The following is a 19822-nucleotide window of genomic DNA, read 5'->3' as shown; positions in this document are numbered from 1 at the left end:
CTGCAAACACAGAGGCCTCTGTCCCAGAGGCCGGGGACTCATGGGTTCCCACCAGACAGATGGTTCGGATTAGCGAGCTCAGATTCTGTGGTTCTCTCACTACACCACCTTCGACCACAGGACACTGAGCACCCAGTGGGCGGGCGGGCAGGCAAACGAAGCTCCAGACACCTACCCACAGCCAGCATGCCCTGCTCCAGGTCCCCAGACATCTCCCGGCAGATGCTCTTCTCAATGTCTCGGCCCGTCATCCTCTGATACTCGTTGAAAACTAGGAGGAAAGTAGAAGGAACATGCCATATTCTGAATCATGTTCTCTCAAATTTCCATGTTGCAGTCCTGACCCTCAGCACCCCAGGATAAACGCCATGATGGCAGGACCTGAGCCTAGCTAATCGGTGGCATCCACAAACGAGTCAGGTATGTGTGTGGACCAACAAATCTCGGTCTGAGATGGCTTGACTTAGGGCCTTTGCCTTTTACTTTTCACACACAACCACAGCTCTCTCCAAGTCCCACTAAGTACTATGGACTTTGTAACCAACAAGGATCTGTGGCAGAGGACTCCACGCTCCTGTATGTCAATGTGTTTTGAGTCTATTTAAGTCACACAGGGCCGACCTACGCCTTTCACTACACTGCCATAATAAATGCATTTCTGTTTTTTGTGTGTGATGGGGTCATATCATATAAACCCTCTGGCTTTAAGGGACCCCCGTCTCAGCCTCTCAGGTAGCTAGGACTACACATGTCACTACCTAGTGCATTTTTTGACAATGATATTTACACAGGAGCTTGTTGGACAGCATGTCATCACAAACTATGAACATCGATGTAGGAGGAGACCATCTAGGGACACAGGAACAAGAGACTCACCCAGAGAGAGAAGCCTCAGAAGAAAACAACCCTGACAAGCTTACTGGCATCCAAAACTCTAAGAAAATATATTCTCGTTGCTTAGGCCCAGCCCAGTACTGTCGCACGAGAAGTCCTGCCTCCTTCACCTCTGCCCTGGGTCTGCTCTAGAGCAGCTCACAGGAAGCCACACCCTCTGCCTTAAGTTTTATGCTATCAGGGCAGTCGGTCTGCTTACCCATCTTGACACCCTCTCTCTGTTCTCTTCTGCAAATCTCCACATTCCCAGCCTGCTCTACCCCACTGTGAGCCATGACCCACTCAGACACAACAACCCAAGAGCTGTTTTCTGTCAAGCTGAAAACCCTTCATTATAAACCCAAGAGCTGTTGAGTGCCACGGAACAAGCTGCCTCCTACAAGAAGAAGCAACGCTAGAGCACTGACGGATGCTGGAGGGGGTCAGGTTTAAGAATGTGGCCTCTGAGAAGCTGCCCGTGCTCCAGTAGAGGGCACTACATCAATGGACATAACAATGTACTGGTGCCGCTACGTGGTATAGGAGAGAGAGAGAGAGAGAGAGAGAGAGAGAGAGAGAGAGAGAGAGAGAGAGAGAGAGAGAGAGAGAGAGAGAGAGAGAGAGAGAGAGAATAACATAGCTGGGTGTGGTGGCACATGCCTTTAATTCCAGCTCTCAGAAAGCAGAGCAAGCAGATCAGAGTTTGAGGCCAGCCTGGTCTACACAGCCAGTTTGAGGCCAGCCTGGTCTACACAGCCAGTTTGAGGCCAGCCTGATCTACACAGCCAGTTTGAGGCCAGCCTGGTCTACACAGCCAGTTTCAGGCCAGCCAGGGTTACCTAGAGACGCTGTTTCAAAAACCAAAACAAACAAAAGAGAGCACATAAACTTGGGAAGAAAAAGTAGAGCATGGATAGGGGAGGGGATAGAGGTCAACTTGATCAAAACATATTACATGAGAATATGAAATCCTCAAACAATAAAAAAGACAACAAATACGTGTTGATTGAATACATCTGTGTTCATCCACACTCCATTACAGCATGCCCTGAGCCGGGCAACACCTTTAATTCCAGCACTCGGGGAGGCAGAGGCAGGCAGATGGATCTCTATAGGTGTGAGGACAGCCTGGTCTACAGAGCGAGTTCCAGGATAGGCTCCAAAGCCATACAGAGAAACCCTGTCTTAAAAAAAAAAAAAGGCATGCCCTAAGCCCAAACTTAACAAACTCACTCATTAGCCTCGTGCCAACCCTGAGACTGAGGGAACACCTCTCCCGTCCTGTGTGTCCAGGTGGAAGGCCCTGGGACACAAACTGCAGTGCTATGATCCTTACCTCTCCCCCCCCTCCCCCCCGCCTGCAGCTCCTACAACCCTTAGCTGTCCTATACTCTGCTGATCCTTCACCTGTCTGTTGGCAGGGCCTCTCTCTAGTCTTCCTCCCAAAAAGACCTTCTCATAATCCCAAGGCCTCAGATACTTGAGCCCCCACAGCCCCCAACCTTCCAAGCCCAAGACCTCTCCTGACATCTGGGCTCATCAGCTCATCAGCATTACCTTTCTGATGTCCTTTGTTCTATTCCACCCACAGCTCCTAATCTCAGCCTGAGGGCCACTGCCTTCCCACTTGCTCAGCTGATGGAATCCTCGTCCTCCTAGGCCGCCTGACTCCAATACACCATGTCCAGCTTACCCACAAGCAGGCTGGACTCTAGTCCCTTCTACCCCAACTCTCTATCCAGGCTACCACCGTCTCCTGCTCAACTGTGAATCCTTCACCTTCTTTTCTTCACACCTGATGCCCAAGGTCACCTAGGGAATCTGGCAGCATGTTGTCGTCTGCAAGCTGGGGGCGCCCCTGTGACTCCTGGCCTTCTCAGGATGAACTCCTAACTCCCTGAACTGTCAGCAGAGCTGTCCTGCCTCCTGCTACCATCATTCTATCTGCTCCAGATACGCGAAGCCCCTTGGCTGTTCCTGGGCCATGCTGGAAAATCCTTGCACCTATCTTGCTCAGGACTTTGAATCTCACAGTCTTATACCAGAGAGGACTGATCCAACCCTCCCTGAACTCTATCCCTTCACCTTCTACCTGGTTCCAGTCCGTTCTTTTTCTGTTCCAGGCTGTACTGAATACTTGTCTCCTGACATGAAGCTGAACCCATGAAAACAGACTACACCTGATAGAAACCTACTTTTACATATTCAATAAGTAAATGTTACCCAGCAGTGCGGGAATGTTTTTTCTTTTTGTTTTGTGTTTATTTGTTGCTACTGAGGGGAAAGGCACATGCCCTGTGTGTGAAGGTCAGAGGAGAACTGTGCTTCTGCCTGCTGGACCACTGCTTTCCCCACACTGACATCCCTCATTTCAGTGCACGGCAACCCACTTCCTCGTCTTTTCCTTTGTCCTACAAGCAAAGTTTGCAGGAAATGTTCTCAGTGTCTTTTAGTGAAAAATCCATGCAGAGACACCAGCCGAATATTCTGTAGGCTTTTTCTCCATGTACTGTCCTGTCTGCCCTCCCCTGGATGACCCAGGGCTGTCTTACCTGCCACCAGGTGCGCCCGGCTCCTCGAGCACAGAATTGCATTGAACTTGGACTCATCTGTTCCTAGGCGGTTCTCCCCAGCCGCATACAGCTCCTGGATAGGGAGGAAGATGCATGTATACAGCAAGTAGGTCCCAGGCTCAGATCACCTAGGCAGCATTTAGCTCTGCAGAGCCCATGGAAGGGCAGGGCCCTGGAGTGGGAGCACAGGTCTTCTGAACCCTGCAAGCTGCGCTTGCTGCAGACCCAGACTCGGCTATCTACATCCTCTCATCTGCCCATGTGGAGCACAGAGGATTCTGAGACCAGAGCCCAGCACCACAAAGGAGGGAAGAGAAGCCTGGACTCAAGTCCTAGCTCGGAAGCAGCTTGCTAGACACGGCTCTGGCTCCTGGGCCTCGATCTTCTTATACAGAAAATATAAGGATTAGATCTGACTTGAGATCATGACTCTGAAGCCCAAGGGGTCTTATGGAGAAAAAGATGAGTGGGTGAACTAGAAGGGACCCCAGCCAGCTCCTCAGAACAGCACTTCTTAGCAACAGGAAGGAGTGCAGGTCCTTGGCTGACAGGCCGATGTCTCAGGAGAAGCCAGTTGCCAGATTTCTATGTGACATTGATTTCCCAATAAGGAAAAGCAGCTTCCCCCTCTTTAAGAAATACTCAGATGATGATAACTATCACACTTAAAAACCAATTACGAGCCAGGCGATGGTGGCACATGCCTTTATTACCAGCACTCAAGAGGCAGAGGTAGGCGGATCTCTGTGAGCTTGAGGCCAGCCTGGTCTACAGAGCGAGTTCTAGGATAGCCAGAGCTACACAGAGAACCCATCTCAGAAAAAAACAAAACCAAAACAAACAAACAAAAAACTAAACAAAACCAGTCCCCAGAATGGAGATAGCTCAGCAGTGAACCCAACACCTTCTTCTGACCCCACACCACAAGCACCAGGCATACATATAATTCACAGACATGCATGTAGGCAAGACATTCATCAACATAAAAACAAATCTTTAAAAAAAAAAAAAACAGATGTGGGGCTTCCCCCAGTCCTTTCTCCATGGTTTATTACATGTATCATGTTCGTTGAATTGGGTATCAGAGCTTTTTAAGACCTATGAAGGTTTGAACCACAAATATTTGCCAATCAGCAAGCAACCTTGCTCCAGACAGTCATGAAGTTAAGGGCACGGATGCCCTAGGACACTGTCAGGCTGAGATCTGAGCAGGTCAAGAAGGGAGAAGAGAGGGCAGAAGCCAGCCTTTCCCAGAAGGCTGAGGGAGGTCCGGCCACCTGCTAAGAAGGCAGGACAGACTGAACCGCCCAGCAGGTAGGAATTCAGATATGCCTCTTCCGCCTTCAACTCATAAAGCAATAATGATGAAGTTTAAGGATTTAGGGCTAAGGCGACCGCTCATTTCTAAGTCCGCAAACTCAGGAGCTGGACAGACAGGCACCTTCACACACCTAACAGTCCCTGCATGGGAAAGTGAAACACCCTGTGATCTGCTGCAGCATTTATTACCCTGGGAAACCCAGAGGGCTGGGGGCCTGTTCAAGTATCTGAGCCCCTCAGAAACACGGAACCGACCAGTGTCTACCGCTCTTCCCACCACTGAGAACCTAACCACAAAGCAGGAAGTGTGGTTAGAGCCCAACTCTGGTTTAGAGCCCACAGTGGCACCTTGTTGGCCACCATACGCACCTGGACATCTCTCTGCACAAGGGACATGTCCACGTTTGTGCTCTCATCACGGTTTCCCTGAAAGGAAGGAGGCTGTAAGGTCAAGCCACTTTTTGGAAGATCACACACTTCCCTCCTCATTCATCTGCCAGTGCTTTGATGCACCCCCCTCTCCCACCTTCCAGTTTCCTCTCCAACATCCCATTGTGAGGAAGGTACCTGAGAGAGAGAGATGAGGAGCCTCTGGAAGTGTCCTGATGTGTCACTTCGAATGGCCTCCTCCAGAGTCTTTTTAAATTCTGAAAGACACACACCAGGCCTGCTATCTCTAAAGATATAGTTAGCAGGGGGAGGGAGGGGGGATTGGCATGACAAGGGTCCATGGGTCTCACTCAGACTGGAGGCGACAGGTGTTCCATCGAACCTTCTAGGATCATATAAGTTTATGACTCCAGGCTGATCTGACCTCTGGTCAGGCCTGGCCCAAAGCCCACAAGATTTTCCCCGCCCTTCCCAACCACAGGCACCTGCCCTGTATGTAAACAGCGTGCAGGGCTAGGCTTTGGATCAAAGCCCAGAGAGTTGGGCATGAAAGGAAATAGGGGACAAAGAGGCCAGTGACAGGAAATGGGGGGACAAAGAGGCCAAGGACACTGAGGCTTCGGAAGCAAAACCATCTGTAAAGAGCAGAGGCCAGGGAGCTTCCAACCTGTTTTGTAGGCTCTGTTTAGTTCCTGGATGTGTTCATTACTTCGGGAAGCGAGGATTTCGATCAGGCAGGCCTCATCAGTACCAGCTCCCTATGGTAGCAGAGAATATAACAGACCTCTTGCTGGTGACTGGGCCCTCACTAGCATCCAGAAGGGCATCAGCAACAGAGGCCCCCCAACACAGACACACATACCCCACTCATGCCTGAGAAGCCAGCTTCCCTCCCAGCCCTAGAAAATGAGATAAGGACACAGTAAGCACCACATGTGGGGTCATCCCCACGCACCAGGAAACTGAATGAGAAAAGGGGAAGTGTACAGTGACAATCCCACGCCACACCCAGCTGAGTCAGGCTGAGGTGCACATCAAAGTGTTTCTGCCAAGTTCTGGCCCTGAGTGAGATAGTGAACCGAAGCACAGTCCAAAAGTACGATTGTAACGGATACGAAAAAGCTAGAGTCCCGAGCGAACTGTCTGGAGACATCTAGGAAAAGAAGCCAGAAGGGACAAAAGGAATGGCTGTGCCCAGGACGGCAGGAAGGTAGAAAACAGGATGGAGGCCTGGCTTTTGTATCAGCCTGAATCTTAGCTCTGCAGCTCACTGTGTAACCTTGAGCAAGTTTCTTGTCTATAAAGGGAGTGTTATGTGTGCCTACCTCCCAAGGAGTCCTTAGTGGGACTGAATAGGCTAATTTGTGAAGAACATCTAGCTGAAGTGGTGTTTCATGATACCACGGCTGGCATGCTACTGACTTACAAAGGATGGGCTTGTTTGCACCTTACCCAAATCTCCCTGTATGTCCTGAAAGAATATCCACTGTCTCCTCTCACGGTGCTCAGGGACACAACAGCTATTCAGCACACCTGTGTTCTAGCATTCCGCCAACTTCTCCTAAAACTGGAGGTGGGCTCTGAACACTCCCAGGCCAAGGCCACTGTCACCCTGTCTGTCCTTAGCACCTTCTAGTCTACAACAGGCACTGGATTTCACATACAAAGCTCTCAACCTCTAACGGAGGTGGAATCTGTTGTGCCCAGCATGCCTCTGAGCGAGTAGCTCCATCAGGGTGCCATGTAGGGACCCACCTCTACTCACAGGACACACAGCCAAGTGGCTGTAGAGCCCACACAGACCTAGGAAGACAGACAGTCAAGTTAAGTCACAGGAAAAGGCTCCGTGAGGAATTTGGGTTCTTCTAGAGTTGGATGTCTGGGAGGGGGCAGATGTAGGGACAGACATCTCTGATACTGCACAGGACAGACCCAGCAGCCAGGAGAGTGAGGTGGTGCTCAGAAAGCAGTGGAGACAAAGGCAGAAGTCTGTCTGTGTCCTAGTTCCAGCCCTACCTTTCCCACCCCTAACTGGGAGGTATTCTTCTCTGCTGCTCTGGCTCCTCAAACACGCTGCTATTTGCCAGCAAGGGTTCTACTGAGTGAGAATAATCAACAACAGCCTTAAACCCCTTCTGTCATCTGTATCCTCCATAACCCCAGCCTGGTCCTCTCCGGCGATGGAGACAGATAGTCCCTGTGAGGAATAACATGTTACCTGCCTCTCTAAAAAACTACTATGCGCTCCTTCTAAATCTCATGGCCTGTAGCCAGGAATGCCCAGAAGTCAGGGTAGGCAGCACCTAGTGAGTAGGTAACACATCACTCAGTCCTATGCACACACGTGACGGCAGGCACCCACAAGCACAAGGACACACCTTGATGGCTTCCTTTATCTCACAGACATCAAACAGGACCGGGGTCTTCATCAGGGCCAGGATAGTCTTCTCAAAGTTTCCTGACAACTCTGATTTTAGGTCTTTGATCAAATCCTGATTGGACACACAAACAAAATACACAGATGCAGAACACTGCAGACGAAGGGGCTGACAGTTTCAGTTCAGCCATGGGAAGAAGCCAGAGCAAGAGCACTGACTTATTCCATATTAATGTACTTTACCTAAGACTCAAAACCCAGGGGAGCTCAAAACGCAAGCCCCTTAAGCCTTTCCACCAAAGCTCTTCCATTAACTAAACCTCCTGGGTCCCCTGCAAGCAGAGGAGGGGAAATGGAGGCTGGGTAGGGGGAAAAAATGACCTATCTACAGACTTGATTAGGCAAAGCCAAAGCTAGACCATGAAACAACCCTAACTAAGCCTGCTGTCCCTCCTGGAGATCTAGTCCTGTGAGGTTCCAGTTCCCGGAAAAGCAGAGTGAGTGGGCCTGTAGCTATGCTGGTTGTAGGCCCTGGAGCTGGGCTTAGGAGAACCAGGCCTCAGTGGTCTTCCTGCATTCCCCTCTGCCCCTCACCTTGCCATAGGCTGTCTTGAAGGACAAGAGGATCTGCTGCCGCTGCTTGTTAGAACGGCTCCCTAGGCAATCGATGATGGCTTGTTCATCCGTTCCTAAGACAGAGGAAGGAGCAGGCATGCTGCGGGTTAAGAGGATGCTCTAGGGTGTGGCCATGGGCTCTCCAGTCATTCTCCTGGACATCTAAAACAGCTCTTCTTTCATCTCCCTGGCCAGGCTTGCCTACCCCTCCCACACAGTGAACTGCCCAGGGATCTGCCTGCCTCTGCCTCAGTCTCGTCTCTTACCAAAGCCCTTCATGGCCTTCCGAAGGACCTCAGCATCTCGCAAGGGGTCAAATCCAGAAGCATCTGTGATGGTGCCTCGGTTTCCATACTACTCAAACAAATAGCCACAGGTAAGATGACCCACCCATGCCACCCTAAGGTGCAAGACTCTTCCACCTCCTCCTACGCCCCAGATAATGCCCCCTTCTCTAAGAGCTGAGGTATCTAAAGGAAACTCGAAGTCAAAAGTACTAGACATAAATACTCCAAGGCTCATGTGTCAATGGTGCTGTTTAGAAACCAGTTACTGTTAGAAGTGGTTGCTGGGAAGACAGTAGGTCACTAGGAGTGGAACAGGTCCTTGAAGGGGATATTGGGCCCATGCCCCTTTCATTCTTTGCTTCCCATCTGCTAGGAGCTTTGATTTACCAACAGCTCCTTACAATGATGTTCTGCCCCACACAGGCCCATAGTGACAAGGCCCAAGCAGCCAAAGTCAACCTTCCTCCTTTTAAGGTGTGTTTCCTTCAGGTATTTATACACAGGCTTACTGTTGCCTAGTGAGTGATCTTTTTAGTGGCTAATATGTGCTGGTCATCAAGGCAGTAAGGACATGCTCAGAGAAGAGATAAGGGAGTGGGTACCAGTGCAGAGGAGGAAAGAGTGGGCAGTAGTACAAGGGGAGGAATGGAAGGAAGGAGAGGTAATGGACCCTGTCTAAAAGTAGTAAGCCAGCACACACCACTAGCCCCGTGTTTGGCTGGTTTGGTCATGTAACCATGACAGTGAATTCTAGGCATCGCAAACATGCACTGCTCTCCAGAATGAGCCCAGATAAACCCTGGCAGAATTGCTAATCTTCTCTACTCAGAGAGGATTCTGAGAATCCTTTACATTTGTCTAGGGGGCCACATAATGGGCCTGTTGGGCATGAGGCCATGAGACTGACGCCTTAGGAGTCATCTCACACGACGAACAACTAGGGCAGTACTTCCTGACCTTAAGGAGTATGCCCTGGGGTGGGGAGCACAAGAGAAATCAGCATGGTTTTGCTAAAACAGTACGCTGTAACTAGGGGCCTGAGCTTCTCCTTTGTGCCTTCAATTCCCCAAGGCCTTGCTGGCTGGACCAGAGTCTATCCTTTGAACTCAATTTGGACAGCACTCAAGCACTCACCTGGGCTGGAGGAACAGCAGGGGTAACAGTACCGGATCCTGAGTATCCTGGATAACTTGGCACTGGCTGCTGCCCAGGGGGTGGCATCGGTGACTGTCCAGGATAGGTCATTGGAGGCTGTCCAGGATAGGCCCCTGGGGTTTGCTGCCCCGGGGGTGGCATGGGTTGGCCTGGCACAGGGGCCCCTGGGTAGGATGGATATGAGGGCATCCCAGAAGGTGGGTTTCCCCCTGGGGGTGGGTACATTCCATAAGGAGGGACAGGCTGCTGGGCAGGAGGGGGCTGCCCAAAGCCACCAGGGGGGACTGGAGGATAGCCACTCCCAGGAGCTCCAGGATACAGGTTTGGCATGTTGGCGCCTCCAAATGTCCCAGACATGTTGCTTGCCTGCCAAGTACACAAAGTAGAGCCTGAGACTCATAGGCCCAGAAAGGCCAGTACCCTGCCTCTCTACCCTTATGGAGTTTAGCTCTGTGTAAGGAGCCCCCTACCAGAACCGCCCCTCCCACAGCATTATGTACACCTAGCAATGAATGCAGGCGCCATTCTGCTGGCTCAGTCCTATCCCCACCCCAATGGGACAAGAAAGGCAGTCCCACCATGGATGATGGGTACACTTGCTCAGTGAGCAGAGCAACTGGACTCTGGCATGGATCACTCTGTATGTAAACCAGACTCTCCAACCCTTCTGGAAATGGAAACATGAAAGATGAGGCTGCTTCTTTCAACTAAGACTAACTGGGCAGAGCCAACCACTCAAGGACCCAGAAAGTAGAGGGGCCCCTTCTGTAGGCATGGGGTGGCCCCATCACACGAGTTTGCTAATAGTCAGTTGAGGTAGGTGGGGCTTGGGTAGGCTTGCATGTGCCCAGAACAAAAGACTGAATCTTCACCTCAGCCTCTGATGCCCAATGCAGAATGGGTCCCACCATCTTCATCCCTCACTTCCCTTCGTCAACCACAAAGACCTATTCTTCACTGTCCCCAAGCTCAGCAGGCCCATGGCCATCTCAAGGCCTGGCTGTTCCTAGACATTCACATAGCACATTTCTCTACCATGTTGGATCTTGGTTCATAGTTCCTTTTCATCTCCCACTTTAAGGTCTTCAGTCTACACCGCCCCGCCAGCACCTCTGACCCTTTACCATATCCTATCCCCTCCTCCTTGTACTAGGGATTGAATCTATGGCTTCATGCATTATAGGCAAATGCTCTACCACTAATCATTATATCCCTATCTCTTTTTACTTCTTACTTTGAGACAATGACTCACTATGTTGCCCAGGCTGGCCTTGAACTCACCCTGTAGCTCAAATGGGCCATGAAATTGATACCCTCCTACTTTAGCCTTCCAAGAAGCTAAGATCATAGGCCCATGCCATCAGGGCCATGTTTCTATTTCCTATCTTTCTTACTCTTTTCTCCCCTTCTCTTACCCACCCTCTCTGTTCTTCCTTTTGATTCTTCTCTTTTGAGGCAGGGTTTTTCTATGTTGCCCAGGCTGGGCTGGAACTTTTCAGTCCTCATGAATTTACCTACAGAATGCTAAGTGCATGCCACAATGCTCAGAAACACCTGTCACTTTCCAATATCGCCATCTGGTAACACAAGTTATTTTCTGTCTCCTTTCCAGAGATGCTAAGCATGTGTGCAGATACACATGGAGGTCAAGGCTATATGCTGTTTACCTTGTTAGAGACAGAATCTATCACTGGCCCTGGGATCACCATGTAGGCTAGTCTGGCTAGTCAGCAAGCCCAGTGGATCTGCCTGTCTTCACCTCCCTAGCACTAGGATTACAAGGACCACCACACCTGGCTTTTTTCAGGAATTGAACTCTGGGCCTAAGGCTGATAAAATAAGCACTTGACTGCCTGGGCTGTCTCCCAGCCCAGAGATTTTGTTTGCTGTATTTGGGTGTCTACTAGTTGCACTGTTCCCATTAAGGGCACATTTGTTTTCTGATTATAAGATGCACTCTTCTAGGGCTCAGAGATTAAGAGTGCTGGCTGCTCTCCCAGAAGTCCTGAGTTCAATTCCCAGCAACTACATGGAGGCTCACAACCATCTATAACAAGAACCGGTACCCTCTTTTGGCATGCAAACATACAGGCAGGCAGATTATTGTGTACACAATAAATAAATCTTTAAAAAAAAATATGCTCTTCTAAAAGCAAAACAACAAATAAAAACAAGTACAGCCTAACCTACCTGCGACATGGCCGCCAAGTCCCAACCGAAACAGAATCTGTAAGTCTAACACCCCCATACCTCTCCACAACCACCCTCTCTTCCCTCCAGGATTCGTGCTCAGCTCATGAGACATTCTCAAGAAATTTCACGCAGGTACCAGCCTTACCTAATCTCCCAGAACCAAAGAGACCTGAGAAGACCATCAGCTCAAAGAATCTCTACCCCACATATAGATGGAAAATTGACGCCTGGAAAGGGGCAGTAAGCAGATGACCCTCATATTCTAAGTTTCTGCACAGCACTCTATGCTCACATAGACAGGCATGAGGTATCTCTGGAGCCTTGATCTCTATAGCCCCGCAGCCACTAGCCCAGGGTACCTTGGCAGGGGCCTGACTCACCATGCCTGAGAGGTAGTCCTGGTTGAACTGCCCTGCATAGTTGGCCACGTTATCCAGTCCGATGGGGGGCATGCTGGGAGGAGGAGGATAGGCAGCCCCTCCCCAGGGACCGCCACCTGAAAGCAACACCAAACTCATCAGCTCACATGCCTGGCCCAAAGAAAGGGCAGAAAGGGCTGCAGAGGAACATGCTGCGGTAGTCAAGCAGGGATTCATGCCAATGTTATAAATACCCAGAAAGACTGGAGCAAGAGGGTCAGGGGAAGGAGAGGAACTTTCCCTTATTCCAGGGAAAAAGGCAGGTTCAGCCCTCTGTGGGGATCCAAGTAAGCTTTGTCCTCTCAAAACCAGCACCATGGGGTGAGAGAACAGATACAGCTTTGGGCTCTGTGCTGAGCATGTGACAGCAGGGAGCTCCACGAATGCTAAGGATTCCCAGATGGAGGGAAACAGGGCCATGTCAGAGGGCACGGACACCATAAAAGACAGCAGCAAGGAGCTGGCTGGCTGTGCATCCTGGGCAAGGCGCTCAACCACTCTCTTATTCGCAGACAACAGGAGCCGATGACAAGCGTGATGTCAGGCTGCTGAGGTAAGGGCTGAGCCAGAAATGTGGTCTCACCCAGGGCTTTCTAATCCCGGGAGCGTGCCGTCACAACAGCAGAATTTCTGCTGGGGAAGGGACGGTTTCAGAAGGAAGATAAGCCCTGCAGCCGCCCTATGTGACTAGTCTCACCTTATCACCATGGCTCTCGGTAGCTACAGGGAGGGACAGACAGGAAGAGACAGTGAAGCAACCCTTGGTATTGGCCTCAGCAGGAGAGAATCCAAAACCATACTCCTTGAAACAGGGTAGGTGGCTAGAAGCAGTACTTTGGTGGGCACTCCTACAGGCTTGTCAGTACAGCCAGGGGAGGAAAAGAACCTTGAAGCTACTTTGCAAAGGAGAAAGAGTCTCAGAGTGTGGCAGGCCTTTCTTGGCTAATAAGGCCCTCCCAGAACCAGCCAAATCCAGACCTCTCGAGCCCCTGTCCCAATGGGTGACCCCTCTGCGGCCTAAGAGAACCAGACTCCATCTTTTTGCACAAAGGATCCACCCAGGTCCTCTTACCTGGAGCAGCTGGAGGGTAACCACCTGCAGGTGGGGGGTAGCCTGGGTAGCTCATGGTTAAACCTGGAAAAGAAGGGAAAGTGTATTCAGATTACAATGAGCATGCTCCTCACAAGGCCTGTTGGGATCTGCTTCTTGGAACACAACCCCCTGCCAGGCCCCTACAGGAGGGATTAACTCCCCCGTGCACCAGTGCAATCCAGTCCACACTTCTCTACTGGACCTCCAGTTAGGTCAGGCCCACCCCAAGGATTCAGGAGGGTACAATCCCACAAGCCAGCTAGGTTCCTTGACAGCTGCTCCCCCAGGCCTGGTCTGCTCTGATAATCATATTCTAGATAGAGCACTGCCTCAGGCTCCATGTCTTCCTGTCTCATCTTTCTTGTCCTTATCACTGTCCTTCCCACAGCAGGGGAGAACCCCATTTTTCTGCACCCCATCTACAACTCTCAAGCTTGCCACAGCAAACCACCCCTCTTCCCAGTCCCAGGATCAGACCCAAACCGCAAGTATAGAGCAGCTGCTGCACAGTCTGAAAATGGCTGATCGATGCCTCTCCTGGGCATTCCATTCTCTAACAAAAACAACACGGTTATGTAGGAGTCATCATTCAGAACCAAGAGATATGCTCAGAAAGGCCTGACTGCTGCAGAGCAGTGAATCAGAGCAAGTATCGAAGCCCAAAGAGAGTTACATGGAGATGAGGCAGTAAGAGAAGCAGATGGGACACCTGCTCCCACAGTCCTCTGTACACAGGTCTTCAGCATCGCCCCATGTCAATTAAAATGCCCAGGAGGAACAGAGATCAGCACAGCCCCACAACCTGCCTGCTCTTGCCACAAACAGCTGCTGCAGCAATAAGCTCAAAGGTTCAGGGCAAGGGCACATGAGGAAATTCACGGCCTCGACAGTCATGTCCACAGGTTCTAGGAGAGCCACTCTGTTCTCATACATTGGCATCTGAATTATGCCAAGGGATTGTAAAATATCATGGGTTCCACCATCAGTCTCTATTCTGAGTAAGTTCCCAGGTGATGGTATTGGATCTGGGATCCCCACCTTAATAACTGTCTAGAGACTGTTCACTTAAAATAGTCTAGTTACCCAGCGTGCCTACCTTGAAGATCTGGGATCCCCACCTTAACAACTGTCTAGAGACTGTTCACTTAAAACAGTCTAGTTACCCAGCGTGTCTACCTTGAAGAACTGAGTATGTTGTCCCAAGGACGTTACAGAATTTTTCTAGGGTACCACTAGCCCCCACAAAGTGAACCTGGCTTTCAGCCCACTTACTTTGGTCACTGGGTCCAGAGGGGACAGTAGACAATGAGGTGATGCCTTCATGGCCATGGATGGAACTAGAACTGGTAGCCTGTCCTTTACACAGCTTTGTCTTTCTAAACTCCTATGCATGTGTGGTTCCTAACACGTATGTGGGGCCACTCACAACTGCCTCCAGCTGCACCTTTTGACCTCCATGGACACCTGTACAGAAACATGCACGTGTGTGCATGTACACACGTACACACACAGAAATCTTTTCCATTTTTTAAAATTATCTTTATTATTTTTATTGTATGAATGTTTTGATGTCTGTTTTGCCATGTGTGTGCCTAGTCCCTATGGAGGTCAGAGAAGGGTATTAGATACTCTAGAATAGGGTTACAGGCAGCTATGAGTCACTGTGTGGGTATTGGAAATTGAACTCAGGCCCTCTACAAGAGCAGCTAGTGATCTTAACCACTGAGCCATCTCTCCAGCATACAATCTTTTTCATTTTTAAAGTAGAAACATGCAAACCAAGAGGTGTGGGTACACATATGCACAGACCTCCCTTGGCACTGTACACAAGGCACCGAGGAATGCTAGTTGCCTCTGAAAGAAAAACAGGCTGGAGGTGAAGCTCACTTTCCATGGGCAGACCCTACACATTCATGGTTGCCTAATAAAAGCAACTTTTAAAAAAAGGTTCAATTCAGACAGGCATTTATGTCTAACCACACACGAAGCTACCCCTTAATGGCTCTTTCAAAATAAAAATAATGCACACAGGGTTCATTCAGCTCAGACATCCAGGACATGGGAGGATAGCCCTCCCCCTCCTGGAAGAGCTTTCGGGGAGTTTCCTGGCAGGAGTAGCATCTGTCACCTGGAAAGAAGCCTACCCTCAAGGCCCATTCTATCTATGGTTAATTCCACTGCAGAACTCAGTCCTGCCATGACCCTGGCCCCTTCCCTCCCACAAAACTCTGCAGCCTTTCCTTCTCCAAAGATTCCTTTTTCACCTGGAATTGTTTGAGCATGCTCCTTCTTCTCTTTCCCTCTGAGGCTTGTCAGGACTTAAAACCACGGACTAGTCCAGAGATCACAGGACAGGATTGCTGCCTGCAATTGGAGTTTCCTGCTCACTGGATGGGAACATGTGGGTTTTCTGGGTGATCGAGACAGCAGGGATTCCTACGAAATTTCTCTTGTGGGTCTGCCCGTTTTCCCATCCTTCCTCAATCTCTGGCTGTGGTGACTCACAGTGACCATCTTAATTCTCTCTCTCAGCTGTTTCATAACCACTGATCTGGTGTACATGGCATTATGTTCCTCTAAGTAAGTGATAAAAATGGGCCAACAGCAGAGACAATCTTGAACTATCATACTGAATTTTCTGCTGATATCTGTTGCTACCACTAAGCCCACATCCCCACCATGTTCAAATGCCAGCTATTATGCTGTTATGGCTCAAATCTGAAATGTCCCCTCCAGGCTCAGAATTTGAATACCTGTTCTCAAGCTGGTGTGATATTTCGAAAGGCTGTAGAAACCAGGAGGTAGAGCTGCTGAAGGAAGTAGGCCAATAGGGATAGTCTTTGGGTTAGCTAGCTCCATGCAATTTCCTGTCCTGCTTTCTTGACTTCCTAGTCTACAGTGATGTGAGGAACCCCTGCATCCCACGTCAATATCGCCATGCCTTCTCCACCATGACAGCCTAAACATTCCCTCTCTCAAATTTTCTCTCAGATATTGTACTCACTCCAGTGAGTAATTAACACACGTGTGTAACACCCTGCAGCTCACCTGCCTACTAATTCCCAGGCAGGAGTCACCTGCTCGGAGGCGAGACCCTGGGGCTCTAGTGAGCTCCCAAGGGACCGTACCACCCTTCTCAGCTCTAGCTCTCCATGACAAACGGGAATGCGGTGAGCTACCTGCTACCTTCCATCTGACCAAAGCCTTTCTTCTACTTTATCCTTCAACAGAGAAGAAGGATGCGTTGGTGAGAGATACTTCCCATGGCTGAAGAGATTTGGACAGCCAGACATGTCCTGTCCCACATGCCTACATCTGACCATGGCACTCAAAAATGGAACGCCTCCTGCCTTCTGCGAAGGACAGACACCTGGCCCTGATTCTAATAACCCTGCCTACAAAGAACATGTAGCCTCTGGTTCTGACCCTCTTAGGGACGTTACAGCAAAAACATCACCATTCCTTCCTCACTGGGACTATGTAAATACGGCTGGGTAGATTCATCCAGCTGCAGCCCTCTCCAGCTTAAACACATGTGTCTTAGCTAGAGTTTCTACTGCTGTGATAATCACCATGACAAGTAACTTAGGAGGAAAGGGTTTATTTCGGCTTATACTTCCCTATCACCATTCATCATGGAAGGAAATCAGGATAGGAACTCATACGGGACAGGAACCTAGAGGCAAGGGTTGATGCAGAGGCCATGGAGGGGTGCTGCTTACTGGCTTGCTACCCATGGCTTGCTCAGCCTGCTTTCTTGTAGAACCCAGGACCACCAGCGCAGGGATTGGCCCACCCACAATGGGCTAGGCCCTCACCCATCAGTCACTAATCAAGAAAATGCCCCGCAGGCTTGCCTACAGCCCGACCTTATTGAGGCATTTTCTCAATTGAGGCTCCTCTCTGGTGACTCCAGCTTGTGTCAAGTAGACATAAAACTAACCAGCACAAAGTGTTTCCAAAACAGACCTTTGTGGAACACGTTAAAACTTAAGACTGCTGGGCCCCCGCTGAGTGCAGGACTGCTCCTTCACACATGAGCACCCCAGGGGGAACCTGGATCCTGAGAACCAGCAACCCTTAGAACCAAACCAATAAAGAAACTGGGGGGAGGGCTTCTTTGGGACTGTGAAAGGGCTTATTCCCTAAAGTCATGAATACTTCAAGGGTCCCTACCACATAAGCAGAAATCTGGAGAGAGGACAAAAGGGAAAGTGTTCCAGAACAGAGTTCCTCTCCCCAGACTCAGTCTCCGCCCCACCACATTGCAGAGCCTTGTGCTTTCCACGCTAACAGGAAGAGGTGGATACAGGCCCTCCAGTGTCCAGCCTGGTTTCTAGGCACACTGAAAAGGAGTGGTAGTGGTACCAGGCCTAAAGCACCGGTCCAGAAGTAGCCTCTCCTCATGTAGAATAGAAACCACCCCTGGCTGATGCTCACAGGCAGAGTCTGGAGAAGTACTCCAGGGCCTAACAGCCCTTGGCACTCAGAAGCAGACAAGTCAGGCCTGATGTTCCCAGGCGAGGGTCTGCCACTGTACTTTCTCAGGTTGTTGGTTAAAGGGTCTCTTGCTCTCACACAACACAAATACACAGTTTAAACCACACAGCTCTGACCATCTTTGCTGACCTTTTTTCCTAAGTAAAAGGAAGAAAGCCAGACATGGTGATACACCCTGTAATCTCAACTGCTCAGGAGGTTGAGGTAGGAGGATGAATCCCTTATGGACAAGGATTTAAGGCCAGTCTGAGCAAACAAACAAACAAGAGCCTGTTTCAGATAAAGAAGGGGAAAAAAAAACCCTACAGAATGACTGAATGTATTCCTAAAAGATACATCCGATCAAGGGACTTATAAAAATATAGCACAAGACCTCAGAAGGCAGCTCACCAAAGGGTATGCAGAGATGACAGTACAAGGAAAGACCCTCAGTGTGCCACTGTATACGGAAACAGCAAACTGCACAGCTATTAGAATGGCCAGGTCCAGAACAGTGACCCACCAAACACGGGGGGTATGGACGACAGCTTCCTCACTGCTGCGGGGAATGCTAAATAGCACAACAACTTTGAAAGAGATCTTAGCAGTTTCTTACAAAACTAAACCTATTTTATGAAACCAACAACCACCACGATCTTGGTATTGGTCCACGTGAGATGAAAAATTACAGGATGGATGTAATGAGCCAGTCTTTTGTCACTGTAACAAAATGTCTGAGTTAAACAACTTAGAAGGAAGAAAGGTTCATTTGACATGCTGTTTCAGGAGATCCAGTGAGAAAGAGTGATGGGGACAGGAGACAAAGAGGAAGGGTTAGATTTCCAATACACCTTCCAAGGGTGCCCCACCAAGGTATATCCCACCTACCTCCTGTACACGGGGAGGGGGGGGGAGGTTGTGTCTCAGAGCTAAATGCAGCAGCAGTGTTACCCCCGACTACCCGCCCTCACAGGAACCAAAATGTGGTTCAGCAGATGAATGGATAAACCCCAGTCACACACCAAGAGAACTGAGTATTACTGACATCAAAACAGCAATGAGCCGGGCTGGGACTGCAGCTCAGCTGGCAGAGTGTTTGCTTCTGTGACAGTAGCACTGTATAAACTGGGTGTGCTGGTGCCTGCTTGTAATCCTACCACTGGGAGAAGTGGGGATGCTGCAGGAGGATGATCATGAGTTTACGGCCAGCCTAGGCGAAAGAGGAAGAAACGGTTTCAAAAAAAAAAAAACCAAAATTGCATAAATTTTATTTCAATACACTGGTGGTGGTGGCGCACACCTTTAATCCCAGCACCCGGGAGGCAGAGGCAGGCGGATCTCTGTGGGTTCGAGGCCAGCCCACTCTACAAGAACCAGTTCCAGGACAGACTCCAAAGCTACAGAGAAACCCTGTCTCAATAAATAAATAACAACAAAAAAAAGAATACAAGCAGGTTGAAGGAGAAAAATCAGAACAAATAGAAGGCCACTATCCCCTCCCCTAACAGTAACCACCAAGCATTCTAACATGCAACCTAAGACATACACAATACACGTGTACATATATTTACAAAGCATCTGCATACATAGATGAAAATATATACACACATGTATTTGATTCACATATACAAATGATATACAAATGTTTGAAAATAAGTAAACATTCAGGCGGTATAGTGGGACATGTCCTAAATCCCAGCACACAGGAAGCAGAGGCAGGGGATCTCAGAGTTAGAGGCCACCCTGGTCTACAGAGTGAGTTCCAGGACAGCCAGAGCTACAGAGACAAACCCAGTCTTGAAAAAAACACACACACATACCAAAAGAAAACAGGTAAAATATTTTCTTTCTTTCATATTCTCTCTCTCTCTCTCTTTCACACACACACACACACACACACACACACACACGCACACGCACACGCACACGCACACGATCTTGTTATATAGCCCAGACTGACCTCAAACGCTTTTTTCCCTTTCTTTTTAAAATTTTATTTACATATTTAATTTTTATTATTTATTCATGCATGTGTGTGTGCGTGCACA

The 19822-nt window shown here is 49.5% G+C and overlaps 1 protein-coding gene across 2 annotated transcripts in view; it reads right to left on the bottom strand.

Moving 5' to 3' along the window:
• Anxa11 (annexin A11) overlaps positions 1-19822 on the bottom strand; it is a 43659-nt gene that overhangs the window by 3203 nt on the left and 20634 nt on the right. For both annotated transcript variants that reach the window (XM_050138038.1, XM_050138039.1), the window contains 11 exons: positions 13275-13337; positions 12164-12279; positions 9570-9956; positions 8415-8502; positions 8128-8222; positions 7535-7648; positions 5824-5914; positions 5334-5413; positions 5136-5192; positions 3426-3519; positions 176-271 (listed from right to left, as the gene is read on the bottom strand). In XM_050138038.1, coding sequence (XP_049993995.1) covers positions 176-271; positions 3426-3519; positions 5136-5192; positions 5334-5413; positions 5824-5914; positions 7535-7648; positions 8128-8222; positions 8415-8502; positions 9570-9956; positions 12164-12279; positions 13275-13329 — 1273 coding nt within the window. In that variant the 5' untranslated portion in view covers positions 13330-13337. The remainder of the gene's footprint in view (positions 1-175; positions 272-3425; positions 3520-5135; positions 5193-5333; positions 5414-5823; positions 5915-7534; positions 7649-8127; positions 8223-8414; positions 8503-9569; positions 9957-12163; positions 12280-13274; positions 13338-19822) is intronic.

Source organism: Alexandromys fortis, unplaced genomic scaffold, assembly GCF_014885135.2.
Source record: "Alexandromys fortis isolate MF-2015 unplaced genomic scaffold, M_Fortis_MF-2015_v1.1 scaffold_14, whole genome shotgun sequence".
Taxonomy (NCBI): domain Eukaryota; kingdom Metazoa; phylum Chordata; class Mammalia; order Rodentia; family Cricetidae; genus Alexandromys; species Alexandromys fortis.
Note: the sequence above shows the minus strand (reverse complement) of the source record. Positions and strands in the feature narration are given on the sequence as shown.